At 29.9% G+C, this 15,614-nt stretch overlaps 2 protein-coding genes across 3 annotated transcripts; both read right to left on the minus strand.

Moving 5' to 3' along the window:
* Positions 1-1,681: 1,681 nt before the first annotated feature.
* Positions 1,682-5,550, minus strand: LOC123299881 (zinc finger protein 271-like). Its single transcript, XM_044882284.1, has one exon. The coding sequence runs from the start codon at positions 5,469-5,471 to the stop codon at positions 2,559-2,561; it is 2,913 nt and encodes a 970-aa protein (XP_044738219.1). The 5' UTR covers positions 5,472-5,550; the 3' UTR covers positions 1,682-2,558.
* Positions 5,551-7,840: 2,290 nt separating this feature from the next.
* On the minus strand, positions 7,841-12,246 carry LOC123299654 (calcium-independent phospholipase A2-gamma-like). 2 transcript variants are annotated; one of them, XM_044881935.1, is made up of 4 exons: positions 12,107-12,246; positions 9,636-10,495; positions 8,602-9,210; positions 7,841-8,176 (listed from the first exon to the last, which is right to left on the minus strand). In XM_044881935.1, exons 1-4 carry the CDS (start codon positions 12,166-12,168, stop codon positions 7,911-7,913), a joined length of 1,797 nt encoding a protein of 598 aa, XP_044737870.1. In that variant the 5' UTR covers positions 12,169-12,246; the 3' UTR covers positions 7,841-7,910. The 2 variants fall into 2 exon arrangements, with proteins under 2 accessions (XP_044737870.1, XP_044737869.1); XM_044881934.1 differs by lacking the exon at positions 12,107-12,246 and adding an exon at positions 11,468-11,735.
* Positions 12,247-15,614: the final 3,368 nt, after the last annotated feature.

Consider the following 15,614-nt stretch of genomic DNA (forward strand, 5'->3'; position numbering starts at 1 on the left):
TGTATACAAATATTGCCATCTATAGAACACTTTAAATAAATTTCTTTTTTTATAATTATTAAAATGATACCCATAAATTCTAGTCGTACAAAATTTTCTATTTAAATCGAGAAAATACCTTTTACAAATATGAAATGAATATGACAATTTGGATTTTTTAATATTCAGAAAAAAAACTCTATTCCTTATAGTCAATGTAAATTGAATACCTAAATATAACATTAATTTGAAAATATATTTTCAAAAGTAATTTTTATTTGACTTATCATTTAATCCTAGTATTTTATCCTTTAAAAAAAACCAAGCTAGTGAGCAGCAGGGCTCTATCACCAAAGTTACATTTTCCCCTAATTTAATGTGTCTTACTGTTAGATGCTTTGTATTGAAACTAGCTGTGAACTACCCGCTTCGCTGGGCAACTTCAATTTTAAATAAAAAGATTATTGTGTTATAACTTTCACTTCATATGCCGTCACTTATCTTCCCTTTGTTCACAATTTCGTCGATTTTATTATTTTATTAATAATTTTTCAAACCGGTTAAGTACTCAGTACCACCTACACCTATACCTAGAAAGCTGTGGCATAGTTCATATCCTCTGTTGCTTTCACCTTTCTAAATAAAAACCTATTTTCCGTTATTGCGTTAATTTCAGTTTCACATTTTGTAATGGCTCCGTAATTTTCTGTATTTCTTCTATACCTTTATTTTCTGGGTCGTAAGTTTTTTTGCAGACGTCATCATCTATCCTTTCTCAGGCTCTAGACTATCACTGTACCAAATTTCATTTAAATTGGTTCATAACACATTTAAGTAGCATCCTCCCAAACTTACATCTCTTATTTCAAACACTTACAGCCTTTTTTCGCATCAAAAACTAGTCTATGTAATTTCTCAGGCTCTAGACTATCTCTGTACCTTTCATTTAAATCGGTTGATTAGTTTAGGTGCGTAACATACAGATAGGCAGACATTATTTTCGCATTTATAATATTAGTAAGGTTAAAAATCGCGACACACTATGGTATTTTCCAATGGATTTTTTTAATGTAAAAATACCAACCGAAAGTGTGAAATTAGGCTGGGGAAATGAAGCTCCAAAAACATAACCTTGACACTAACTCAACTTAAAAACATAGGATTGTACCAATTTTCTGCTTTATAACACAGTTTGGAAGGGATGTGGAGGTATACAAATCCCTAAATACAGCCAAAAACAGGATTTGTGGTATAAAAAAGGGGAAAGGGGAAAATCAGTTGGTTTTCTAATAAAATATTTGATCAAAACCACTCGATAATCGTCAGACTTGTTGATAAAATTTTAGTCTAAAATAGTTTAAAACGGCGAAGATGGGTGAAAAAACTCATATTACAAAATTTATTTAATAATGTCTAAAATGATCCAATAGGTTTTGAACCAAATATTTGAGAAGAGGATAAATTAAAGAAATCTCAATGAAACAAAAAGAGGATATACGTTTGATTAAAATAAATAATAAATTGCAGTATATAAAATAAAATTATTATTTTCTTGAAAATTATTAGAAAATTTGAAAGTTATGACATTTCTGTTATAACACACATGACTATGACAAACTGTGAAAATTATTTTTAACACGTTGACGTCCTTGGCATTTTTTAGCAATAAAATTACAAAATTATTTATAAAATAATTATTTACAAAAAATTTATAAGTAAATTAATAATTGAGGAATTGATGAATTTACTCGAGCATTTCCTTCAAAAAAAAAAAGCCCTACATAAAGGGCTTATCTATGATAGAGCTACTCAACAGAGTGCAAGGCATCTCCCTTATATTAATCTATCGCGCTTTAGTAAATTCCAAAACCTCCTTTTGAATGACCCTACTATTTATAGTAGTTATAATTAATACTTAAATAATTTTTCCATTAGAATTTAAATTTAAAAAAATTGCACTTTTAACAATAAGTGAGACTAGACTAATGATTACTTTTTGCACCGGGTGTATCAATACCTTCTACCACCTTAAATATCTTCGAATCTTTAAGTTATAGAGAAATTATAGTACAACTAAAATTACTTAACTCAAAGGGGACAACTCTATAGAAGTCATTTAAAGTCGAGATTAATTTATATTATAAAATTTGTTTGATATAAAAAGGCCAGTTTGTTAGCAAAGATAGAGCTAAATACGATTCTTCCCTCAATAAATAGCCACCCTCTTAAGTATTCATTTAATTTTGACTTTGAAAGTAGTAAGAATATTCCCAATATGCCTAAGCTGCAAAAATTGCAAACAAGTAAAATAATAAAAATACAGATCCATGTATTTTTAATAGTGATGTTCCGACTAGTCGGCAAAGCTGATTATCCGACCACTTTCGTAGTCGGCGACTATTCGGCAAAGAGCGCCGACTATCCGGATTCTTATCATTTGGCACTGCTTACCTTTTTACAATAAATACCAAATCTGTTTGGCTGAAAATGGCGGCATTATCTGAACTTAAATGGCAAATGACGGTAATTTTACAATAGTATATTTTTTTCAAAACAGAAGTTAGTACTTATATAAAGAGTTATGCTATTGTTTCTTCCTCCTCAAAAACTTCCTCTTTAACAGTAACGGTAATAGGTTCCTGTTTAACATTAACACTTTCCAACATTTGAGTTTCCGTCTTTAAGCCATCGATATGCATTTGTTGATGATACGCAAAACTGCTTTGATTGGTAAATGTTTCATCACACATATCACAGGAAACCGTTTCTTCTCCATCCTCTGTTTTAATTTCGTGGATTCGTTGTTTATGATACGCAAAACTACTTTGATTGGTAAATGTTTCATCACACATATCACATGGAATCGTTTCTTCTCCATGCATTTCATGCACTTTTTTATGACTATTTAAATTCGATTGCTGTGTAAATGTTTTACCACAAACATCACAAGAGTAAGGTCTATCTCCTGTATGAATCCGTTCATGGTTAACTAAACTGGTATGTTGAGTAAAAGTTTTATCACAAATTTTACAAAAGAAAGGTTTTTCCCCGGTATGTATTCGTCTATGACTTACTAAACTAGAATGTTGCGTGAATGCTTTATCACAAAAATCACATGCAAATGGTTTTTCCCCAGTATGCTTACGTTGATGCGAACTTAAACTGGTCTGATTCGTAAATGTTTCACCACATTCCTCACACGAAAAAGGTTTTTCACCCGTGTGTAATCTTTTATGATACAATAAACCAGCTTTATTTGCAAATGTTTTATCGCACAAATCACAACTATATGGTTTCTCCCCAGTATGTTTACGTTTATGATTATTCAGATTGGATCGTTGAGTAAAAGTTTTTCCACAATGATCACAAGGAAAAAGTTTTTCGCCAGTATGAATGCGTTTATGATTTAACAAACTGGTACGCTGTGTAAATGTTTTCTCACAAATATCACAAGAATAAGGTCTTTCTCCTGTATGTACTCGCTGATGGTATCTCAAATTGGTTCGTTTATTAAATTTTTTGCCACAAGTTTCACACGAGAACGGTTTTTCTCCTGTATGTATCCGTTTATGATAAGCTAAATTCGTTGGTGTAGTAAATGTTTGTCCACAAATATCACACGTACAAAGATTTTCCCCAGTATGCCTTCTTTTATGATAAATTAAACCTAATTTATGCATAAAAGTTTTATCACAAAAATCACAAGGAAAACGTTTTTCAGTGTTTTGTTTGGATGATTTTTCCCCTGCATGTTTACGTTTATGATAAACTAAACTAGTTAAAGCGGTAAATGATTTGTTACAAAGTTCACAGGAAAATGGTTTTTCTCCCGTATGTATTCGTTGATGAACTTTTAAACTGTTTTGTTGGGCAAATTTTTTATCACAAACATCACACGAAAATGGTTTTTCCCCAGTATGTCTACGTTTATGCCATATTAAACTGATTTGACTTCTAAATGATTTATCACATAAATCACACGAATAAGGTTTTTCTCCGGTATGTAATAAATAATGTTTAGTTAAATTCGATTGGTGAGAAAATTTTTTCTCACATACATCACAAGTGTACGGTTTTTCTCCATTATGTGTTCGTATATGATTAATTAAACTACTTTGATAATCAAATACCAGATTACAAACGTAACAGGATAAAGGTTTCTCGGCATTATGTAACTTTTTATGTATTGTTAAGCTGTATTGTTGAGCAAATGTTTTATCGCAAGCATCACAAGAAAAAGGTTTTTCTTTAGTATGCTTACGTTTATGACACATTAAATTATATTGAGTTGAACATTTTTTATCACAAACATCACATGAAAATGGTTTTTCACCGGTATGTGTTCGTGTATGAATGATTAAATTCGATTTTTGTGTAAACACTCGATCACAATATTCACATGAATAACGTTTTTCTCCAGTATGAAGACGTTTATGGGTGATTAAAGCAGCTTGTTGAGTAAACGATTTATCACAAAAATCACATGAAAATGGCCTTTCTCCAGTATGTATCCGCCTATGAGTTGTTAAACTACTTTTAGAGCTAAATAATTTATTACAAATATCACACGAAACTTGTTCATTTTGTTTAAGTTTTTCACCAGTATGTTTACGCGTGTGGTAAATTAATCCAGCCCGGCTTGTAAACTTTTGATCACAAAAATTACATGCAAATGGTTTTTCTCCAGTGTGTATTCTTCTATGATATATGAAACCCTTTTTGTTTGTAAATGTTTTTTCACAAATATCACAAGCAAATGGTTTTTCTCCATTAATGACAGTCGGTAAAGAATTATCACCAGAATGCGATTGTTTATGAAGAATTAAAAGACTTTGCTCGAGAAATGCTTTATCACAAATATCACAAATGTATGGTTTCTCATCAGTATGAATACGTTTATGAGAAATTAAATTAGCTGGGTTAATAAAAATCTTACCACAGATATCACACGTCGATGGTTTTTCTCCGGTATGTTTCGGTAAATGCTTAATTAAATTGAATTTTTGAGTAAACTTTTGATCACAATAATCACATGAAAATGGTTTTTCTCCAGTATGAACTCTTTCATGCACATGTAAATTACCTAGGTGAGCAAATGTTTTATCACAAATAACACATGCAAAACGTTTCTCATTATTACTTCCAATTTGTTTATCTTGATCAGACACAATATCAGTAGTTTCTTGTTCAGGTTCTTCGAATTTTTCCTCTTTAATAAATACTTCCGAATGTAATTCTGGTTCATTTTTAATGTATTCTTCATTATTGGTTAAAACAGTATTATTATGTGAGTGATGTAAGCTGGTTTTTTCTTCAATTTCTTCTGGAGGTGTTATTTCTTCTTTGATTAAAATAGTATTATCGGTATATGTATGTGATGGATGTGCGCTGGTATTATCTTCCTGAATCATAACTTGTGGAGGTGATGGTGGTTCAATTTTAATATTTGCACTTTCATCATAAAAAGGAGGACACAATGGATAATCTGACATTTTTTAAAACTGCAATTTAATTCACAAGTTACTCTTAGAACTTAGACATTATTCTCTGGGTGATAACAACTTGTCAGTCTACTCATGACACTTGTGTTTAACAGTCTATAAATCCCATAGATCATAAAATTAGGTTGAGTTCATCTAGTTATACCATAGAATATATAACTGTTATACCCGATGAGACACAGTGTCAACGATTACACAGGTCTGCGACTAAAAAACTGCATAGGATTTTTTTACATTTTCTTATAGATTTTGACCTCCCAAAAACAGAAAAACTATTCAAAACATTCTATCACATAGGTTTTCATAGATATTAGTAACAACATAAACTAGTCTTAAAGTAGTATTATATAGTATTTTATAGTAATATTATATAAAACTAATCTTAAAGTAGTATTGTTGCACAATAAAAATAAATTAGCTTCGCTTCCAATAGGCTATTCTGTGCATATGGAAGAAAACTAACTATAACAATTTGGCCATTACCCTGGAAAAAATCAAATTTCAGGACCATCAACGGGTGGTTTGTGGGTATTTCAAAATATTCACGATGCTTTTGGGTTAACAGGCAGGCTATACTAAATACCCATGCTTCTTATGCTTGTGGGATAGTAGAGCTAGAAAACAGCACTGCACTTAAAGTGATTGGCCACCCCGAGAAACTTTAAAACCTGGGGAGAAAAATGTTATCAATACTACTTTTTTGCCGCCAGAAAAAGTTTTGTTGCCACCTCTCCATATCAAATTGGTGTTGATGAAACAATTTGTAAAATCTCTGCAAAAAGATGGAGACTGTTTTAAATATCTATGTACAAAATTCCCGAAGCTGTCATAAGCAAAGTTGAAAGAGGGAGTTTTCACTGGCGCCGACATAAGAAGGCTTTTAACTGACATCCTCTTTGTGGAAAGTATGATTGAGATGTGGAAAGTATCTGGTTTTTAATTTTTTTGTGACCACTACTTGGGCTAAAATATCATTGAACTTGGATTTTTATACCCTGTATATGAAATATATATCAAGTATACTAATTTTAGTCCCAAGTTTGAAACGCTCAGAAATATTGATGCTACGAACCAAATTTTGGTTCAAGTAGTCTATTTCCGACTGTCCGAATGTCTGTCAGTTCATCTGCGAACACGTCGACACGATAATTCTAAAACGAAAATAGATATCATGCTGAAATTATTATTGCGTTAATGCGTGCTCAGGAAGTAAAAAATAAGTTGATAATGAGCAACATAGTTCAAATGGGTCTTGTAAACCGTTAGAACCGAGATAGAACAAAAATTTAAATATAAAAATCTTCCCTATAAAAAAATAAAAAAACTTTTGTTTGAAATTTTCTTTCGTAAACATTTCCCATGAGGGCGCAATTATTTAATTGTTCATTTTTTCCAAAACTATAAAAATAGGGAGTTGAAAATTTGGCTTCTGAAAGGCTGCTTTTAAACTGTGCAACAATTACCTCAGTCAATTGTTTATTTTCACTTGTTTTTAAGTAATTTTTAGTTCTAAATTTACGAACAGTCACTAGTCCTTCACTTCCAAACTAGCTCTAAACCCTGAAATTTTTATACTCAACAATAATGGGAGAAATGGTTGGTTTAAAATAAGTGCCAACAAAAAACACAAGTACTTTTAATTTAAAATGATTTTAATATATCAACAAAAATCATTAACAATAATTAACAAAAAAATTAGTTATAAACAAATAATATTTACACTCTTTATTGTTAAATTTACCTTTAAACGTTGTGACTGATAAAATTAAACAATACTATAAATAAATTACTTTGGTGGGTCCGTTCTTAGTAATACAATAAAAATTTAACTATATTATTACTATTCTATTAAAATTAAAATGTAAAAAAAAAATCATTTGTAGGCGAAGAAAGCGATGGCAAGATAAATTTTACTTCCATCAAATCACAATTCTTAATGGAAACTCTATCTTGGGAATATTTTACTTATTAAAGGCGAAATTAGGTATCGATCTAGAAATTAACAATATTGTTTAATGAATTTAAAATTCATAGAACAATAAAACGACTTCATTCTTATTGCCGCAGAGGCATTTAAAGAATTTCGCCTGTATAAATATAATTATTATTAACTAACATTATTTAATATCACTACTTTAATTTGTTGCAAAACTAATGCAGTGATTAATAATTAATGTCTATATCACTAATATAATCAGTTTAAACAGATTCAAAAATGTCTTCATGAATCTGTATTATTTTAACTTAGCTAGAAGTCAAATTATTTGAATTCAGCAAGTCTTTTTTTTTAAATCTTTAAATTTATTGAGTACATAATATATATTTCTTTAAATTATAAAAAACAAATAAAAATCAATAAACTCAGATTTCCCGGTTTTGTTGTTGTTGCTGCCACAAAGAAGGAAACAATTTGTTTACAATTCAACAAAATTACATTGCACTCTTAACACCTAAAATAATCTGTTGTTTGTGTGCCCAATCAGCTAATTTCTGGCTAGGCAATCTTTGTAGTGTTAACTGTTTGGCAGCTTTTTCAAATTTTTCTTCGTTCCGTCGTAAATACATTGCACAATCTTGTTCCATTTGTTTTAATTTTTCGGGACGTATTTCTACCATACTTAAATATTCGGTTAAGTATGGATTGAAACGATAATACACGTGTGGTTCTAATAAATCACTTAAGACAGTATGCACACCTGTAAAAACGAAACAAATTATTATTATCTTTGTACGTATAAATGTGTTTGAATGGATTTAACTTAAAATCGGTTTGTCGAATTTTGATAAAATTTACAAATGTTTAAATATTAAATTAGCTCATTCTCACACATAATATCACCTTTTTTCCTACTAATAATCTCTATTTATTGAAACAAAAATCTATTTCCGGTAGATTTGCCTCCAAGATTTTGGGACATAAAACTTTTAGAATATTTTATGCAAAGATATTTGAAATTGCTAGTTTACATTAATCCAAATTAGCCCCCCATATTACGGATTATGCCAACCGTGGAATGTTCATATAATGATAAAAATAGGTATAATTTATTATTTTTTCTTTTCTCTACAAAAAATGTTCTTCGTAAAACCGGATTGCTGTTAAAAATAAACAATTTATTACCTTCTGTGTCTGTGGCACTATCCAAAATCTTAAGAAATTTATTTTTCCACGATGAACTAGCTGCTGTTGAATTGTCTTCACTATCGTGAGCAATAGGTGAGGCTCGACCAGTTCCAAAGGACAAGACACATTGAATTGGATGACCTGGCCATAATTGTTTAGCCTCATGAATGGCAATTGCAGTTGGATTATTAACCATTATACCGCCATCTTGATGTAATAATCCATCTAACATGAATTCTTCAAAATAGGTAGGAGCTGCAGCAGATGCTCTGGCCGCTTGCCATACTGCACAATCACTGCTTCCCATATACTGAGAGCACACTCTATATGGTAGTGCGTAATTTCGGAATAAATAAGCAGATATTTGTGATTGATTAACAACTGCAGACACCGTTGAAAGTTTCGGACATCGTTGGTCTTGTGCAGTCTTAATAAATGGAACTTCTCCTAAATATTCTTTTAACATTTTCTCCCAAAGTCCAGTATCGTAATACGCTTGTTTTAATACGAGATTGCTTGTACCGAGTAAAGCATTTTGTGTAAATATTTGTGTACTTAATTCTTTATAATACTTTGAGGACTCTTCCAAACTTCTTTTATTTGCAACTAAAATTGAAAAAAAACAAAGAAATATTAAAACAATGTTAAGCCAATATTTTAAATTTTGAAACACAGATTATAAAATTTTTCGTTGTTTAGATTCTCTTTTCAATGCAACAGTCATCCCCGAAAGATGACTTCAATAGTACTCAAATTCGAGTATCCACTCTTACAGAATTTTTATAAGCCAATATCAAAATATATTAATGTTTGATTCTGGTGAAAACTTTGATGATTCGAAAAAAAAAATCTGCGAGGTTGAATGTCGACACAACATTTCATAATAAATTATTGTGTAGAAAATTGTGAGAATGAAATATTGAAGATCAAATCATATTTTAGCTATCCCAATCGTTATTGCTATTTTGAATATAGCCTATTGCTAGGTTTTTGTAAACAATTCTAAAGTTAAGGATAAGAAAATCACTTACTTATAGCTGTCGTCAAAATAGCACCCGTACTAACTCCACATACGTAATCAAATAATTCATAAATTTTCTTGCCAGTCAATTCTTCAATTTTCTTCAACATATCAATTACAACTAAACCACGAATTCCACCTCCATCAATCGATAATATTCTTATACCACGTCCTAAAGGTGGATCAACATGACCTAATCGTGCAAATGCTTCACAAATAGTTGCTTGAAGTGCTTCGCTTTTGCGATTTTCACGTATTCGTAATAAAACCCGTATAGCACCACCTTTGACTGCTTGATTTTTAGCGTCTGGAAACTGTGATAAATGTTCTGATAAAGCTTGAATACGTTTTAACAAAGATTCCTCTGATTCAGCCGTAGCAATCATTGTAATAATATGACTAGTTCGAGAACTTATACTCGATTTTGAGATTATCAAATTTTGTTGTTTCTGTTTCCAATTGGGAACTGTTGATATTTTGGCTTCTTTACCACTAGTTTCTTTGCTATTTCCAAATCCAAGCTGGTTAAACATATTTTGTAATTTATAACTGTCATTTTTCGTAATCGTTTCTACTTTATTCTGAACTTTGGTTTGATTTTCGATTTTATTCGGTTCTTGAGTAATTGCTTTTGATCCAAAATCACGTATTATTTTTGAACCATAAATACTTGGTTTGATTTTTTGCAAAAACACTGCCAATTCTTTATTTAATTCTAACGGGAAATCTGGAGTCTTTACTTTAGAATACACAAAATCACGTACAATGTTGACCACTTTCCAATGTGAGTTTGTTAAATTTCTAACAGACATTTTTGCTATTTCCTCTGTTTCACCTGTAGTTGATGTTGAATTTTCTGCTTGAATATATCTGTAAAATAAAAGATTTTATTCTTGAGACGTTTCATTTTCGTACATTCAATTTTAGATAAATAAAAAATAAGGAAAAAATAATGTAATAAGAAACTATACATGGATAGAGGAATAAAATGAAATCATTTTGCGTTTTGTAGATGTATGAAGATTCGATAATGTGCCCCGGGCACATCCTTTTTAGGTATATTAATTTGATTATAATTAAAAAAAACTTATTTCGAATTTGAACTTATTCGAAGTGGCTAAGTAGAACTGGCTCGCACGGAGCTCTGTTAAACCTGGTGGCCCGTGCGGCTGCCCCGATCGATCTCCCCTAAAACCTGCCTGCACTGAGTGTAATGTTGTAAGAGCTGAAATATTTAAAAAAGTACTTTCAGTTTTGTTTTTCTAAAGTATTTCACTTTGTATTAAAACTAATTGTAGAACAAGAGCTAATCGTAGTATTTGACTATCATTTCAAAACGGTTGGAAATTTGAGATAGGTACTGTTATCAAAGTGTCGTAATGTTTAATTGCTTGTATATTACTTCTTATGACCTTGTTTTATTGCTTCTAGCAAATAGAAATTTTTAAGGTGCCGGATAACCGGTAGTTCTTTTTTTCAAGTGTTTATTTGAATATCGTCCCCATTGAACTTTCATCAATTTTAAGCTTACGCGTAATTTTCAAAATTCCCTTGAAAAATGAGCCCTTGAATATGAAGTTATAGGCCCATCCTAGACAACAGTCTCTCCAATTTTCTGCCTGTCTAGACCTAATATAATAAGATACAAATGAAATTTGGCAAAATTTGTGTCAATATTGGGAGCATTAGTGATTTTTCTTAAAATATGGTTTTGCTTAATTTAATCTTATCAATAATAATACAAATTTTCGTCGTATTATGGCTAAATACGGTTTAATAACATCCAATTTTGTAAAGGAAAATTTGGCTAAGATCCCAACATCTTAGAAAAATCAAACTCACCCCTTTTTCAATATCTTTTCCACCCCTAACAATAGAGGTCGATTTCGACGCTTGATGGATCCCTTCATAATCTCCAAAACAAAACGATTCCATATTCATACTATTTTTTTTGTACCGTGAACTGTCATAGCAGTGATTAAATTTTTTTCAAACTTTTTTTTACGAATATCCCACCAAATAATTTTACTTTAAATTAATAATAAATAAGTGAATTTTGAAAAACTTGTTTTTTATACCCGCCCATGCATAATCCCACCATTATTCTAGAAATATGATTCCAGAAATATATATTTAAAAAAAGTTAGAAACAAAGAACTGTCATTTTTGATTATAAATAAAGGGCTTGTCATTATGATGTATTATAAAGTAAATAAAGCAAATCTTTTTTTACAGTGGTATGATTATATTCGTATATATTTATTTTTAAAATCATGTCATCATCACGAAAGCTTGATAGAAAATTGTCATATTTATTTTTAAATTCATCGAACATATTGTAAAATTAAAACAATGTTTGGCATAGAAACTTTTCTTAACAATGACGAAAAAAAATAAATTAAAATCACACCACTTTAAAAAAGAAACATTTTTTACAAAAAAACAAAGTTTTCAAAAACATTTTCAGAAGTTTAACAATACCTTTTAGGGCAAGAAACCACTGCAGAAGTTCTATAATGTCGTATATTTTTACTTAACGACATTTTCTCGAAAATTCACTTCAAGCACAATTCACAATATTTATAATACACAAACACCACCTTTTAATTTTTTGTTTTAAAATAAAAAGGCAAAATAAAACAATTAAAATAATATAAAATGATATTTAAAAATCATTATTGAATAAATTAAATAATTAGAAATAGTTTTTTGTATCTTCAATCTTTCACTGATAGACGATATTGAATAAAAATAATACATTTTACTTTGTATTTGTATATTTAAATAATCTGACGATTATCGTATGATTGTGACGACACACATGTACCAAACAACACCAAATGCCACAAATAAAATCATGTACAGGCGATTCTTAAAACTATTGTTTTAGTTAATAAGTACATATATTCTGAAAAGATAGAAACAAGTACTTATGAAAAATAAATCCTCATATAAATGTTAATATGCATTCGAAACTAGTTGAATGGAGAAATTAGAAGGCTTCGACTGCGTATTATTATTTAAGAATTAGCATTTAAGATTTTTTCGAATTTATTAACAAAATACGAAAATACCGTAAAAGAGATGACAAAAACTGAAATTAGAATTAAAATCGGCCATGAAATACGAATATATATGCATTTTAAATTACTAATTAGACAGTCATTAGCCAGACAGATCTCACAGACACTATGACGCCACGGCTACATGCTACTATAGCTACTCTATGCTAAATTATGTTTTGCAAGAAAGAGATACAAACAAATCTTTGAAGGCTTTTTTTATCTTGGTTATTTTATAGTTGTATAGTCATTGATTGTGCGACAAAAAATACAAACAAAAGATTTTTAGTGTCGAAGGCTATGCAAATTTTTATCCACGCGTCTATGGTCGCGTGGCCAACGTGCCCAAATACAACTTTTAAAGAGTGAGAAATGGATATATGATGACTGGTGTAGGTTAATAGTTAATAAAGACAAGACTTTTGTTTCCTTCATAATTTTCTAGAACACGTCATTTATGAGATATTAGACCTTGGGCTGCTGGTAGGGATTTAATTAAAATATTTTGTCTCACCTCTTAAACTCTTTAACCCTTTTTTGTGGTTAAAAACCATAAATGAAAAAGGGCTGCTGAAAGGGATTAAAATTTAAATTGTTGTTGAACTTGCCGCATTATTATAGGTTTATTTAGTACTCGATAGTAACCAGCAAGGAGCTCAAACAGTTACAAAAGTATATCGTTTAAACATTCATAGGTACAGTATCCTAAAACCCATGGATCAATACCGTATAATATGCATACACATATACACTAGCTATCTGCACTAATATTATAAAGAGGATATTTTTTGTTTATTTTTGTTTTGTTTGGCCTCTCTTTTTTTTTGTATTGGATAAACTCAAAAATTACTGTACTGAGAACAAAATGGCATAAGTGAAGGCAAGGGAAATGTTAAGACTTTAACGCAGTATTTGTTTTTAAAGTTGAAATTACTCAGCGAAGCGCCCGGGTACCTGTTAATGTGATATAAATGTGCTTGTAAATACTCAGAGTATGATTGTTCTAATTAATTTGAGCATCCACCCTTTTACCAGAATCATACTAGAGTCATGGACGACGTGCGATAGATACGCATGTTTGTAATTTTCTGGCGAGGGAAATCTTAAGCAAAAATCTCTTTAAAATTTTCTCGAATTAAGATTTAGTATTCTAATAGATAAAAAAAACTTATAGATTTAAAAATCATTATTGTATTTTTGAGATACTTAATTGATGATAATAAAAACAAAACACAAATAGATTTCCGTATTGAATTTTTCGTCTATTTTATTTACACATTTGTTTTTAAAATATGTAAAAACACAAACACTAGTGTCGTGTACAAAGTAATTATGTCTTATTATTATTTAACTGAAATGTACTTGAAAGTATTTTCAACTCAATAATAATATTATTGCAGGCACTAGATGTATTTGAGTATACAAAAATTTCAAAAAAATGCACTTATTATTTTTTTTTTTTTTTTTAATTGGGTAAGAAGATGACTGATGTCGAATTTGCCACATTACCCATAAAAATGTAAAAGTAGATTTGATACAATTACAAAATTTGAAATTTAAATTACTACCCGTTCTTTCTTGCAAAACAGTTTTTTATGGAATCTCTACATTGACGTTAGAGTTTGATAGACTGAGTGTCAATCGATTTTAAACGTGCCAACATCTGAAGTAATTGCTTAGATTCAACCATTGTAGATTCGTAAGAAAAAATGTTAGTGATACGTGAGAAGTATTTTTTTAAGTCAAAAAGCGAAAAAGTTCAGTGAAATCACGATGTTTTATGTAAAACATTTTGTGATATGAAAATTTGACATTCAATCAGTATTCAATGTATATTTTTTTGAATAAATGTCATTATATTCTTTTGATAAATGTATTTTTTTTATAAATATCCCCAGCTGGCCTAAGCAATTACCTCAGTTGTTAGAACGTTTCTCACTGTACAGAAATATGGGCGATGCTTAGTCTATAGAAAAGTATAAAGTCAATGAATCTCTAACACGATACTCAACAATATAACGTCACTTTAAAAATATCTTCCTTTTTGTTTAATTAGGAGTTTTAAACGTTCCTAAATATTTTCAAAAACCAACTTCACTTTTCGTTCCGTGAAATGACAATTCTTCTTTTACTGATATAGTCTCTGCTTGAAACTCAAGTATTACATAATAAGTAATGAAGTACTACATATAAAAAACGTAAGATGTAAGCAAATTAGCCAGAGATAAGTATTTCATCTTCCTAACTGTTGAAATCAAGCAGGAAGACGTATGGTTTGCTAATTTACTTATCTCTTACGCATTCCTACGTTTTTTATGTGTGATGGCCAAAGATATTGTAATAGTTTTTATCTATGGTAATGGGGATGGCCCTTTTAAAACTATCTATATTAGTTTTTTATTTAACCGATAGATAGAGTAGTTTTAGCTGTTCAAAATTTGTAAGATACTTCAAGTTGTAAAATTTGTAAGATACTTCAAGTTGTAATAGAAAACTGAAAATTGCACAAAATGTTTATTTTCAAATTATAAATTTGAAATAACAACTTTTTAAAATTCAAGCTTTTATTGCTCTGCAAGATAATAAATAAATATTTCCTTTGTAAATGATTATTAGTGAGAGCTTGAGACACTCAAGTGATAATTATAGTTATTGAACTCTTAACGCCTAAAGCTTGCTTTAAAAAGTATTTTTTTAGTTTTATTTCCAAGCCCCTTTTCTGCATATTCCTTAGATCCACTTAGATCATTTATTACTGTTATAATGCATAAGTACTCAAATACGTTTAGCTATAGTGTCTACACTATAATCTTTATTTTAGTAAATACATTTTGGGTTGCTCACTTTTTTCACGTGTAAACAAATGTTTATATAAATTTGTAAATAAATAATATTTTTCAAATTCATGATATGACGTAGAAACACAC

Source organism: Chrysoperla carnea, chromosome 5, assembly GCF_905475395.1.
Source record: "Chrysoperla carnea chromosome 5, inChrCarn1.1, whole genome shotgun sequence".
Lineage (NCBI taxonomy): Eukaryota > Metazoa > Arthropoda > Insecta > Neuroptera > Chrysopidae > Chrysoperla > Chrysoperla carnea.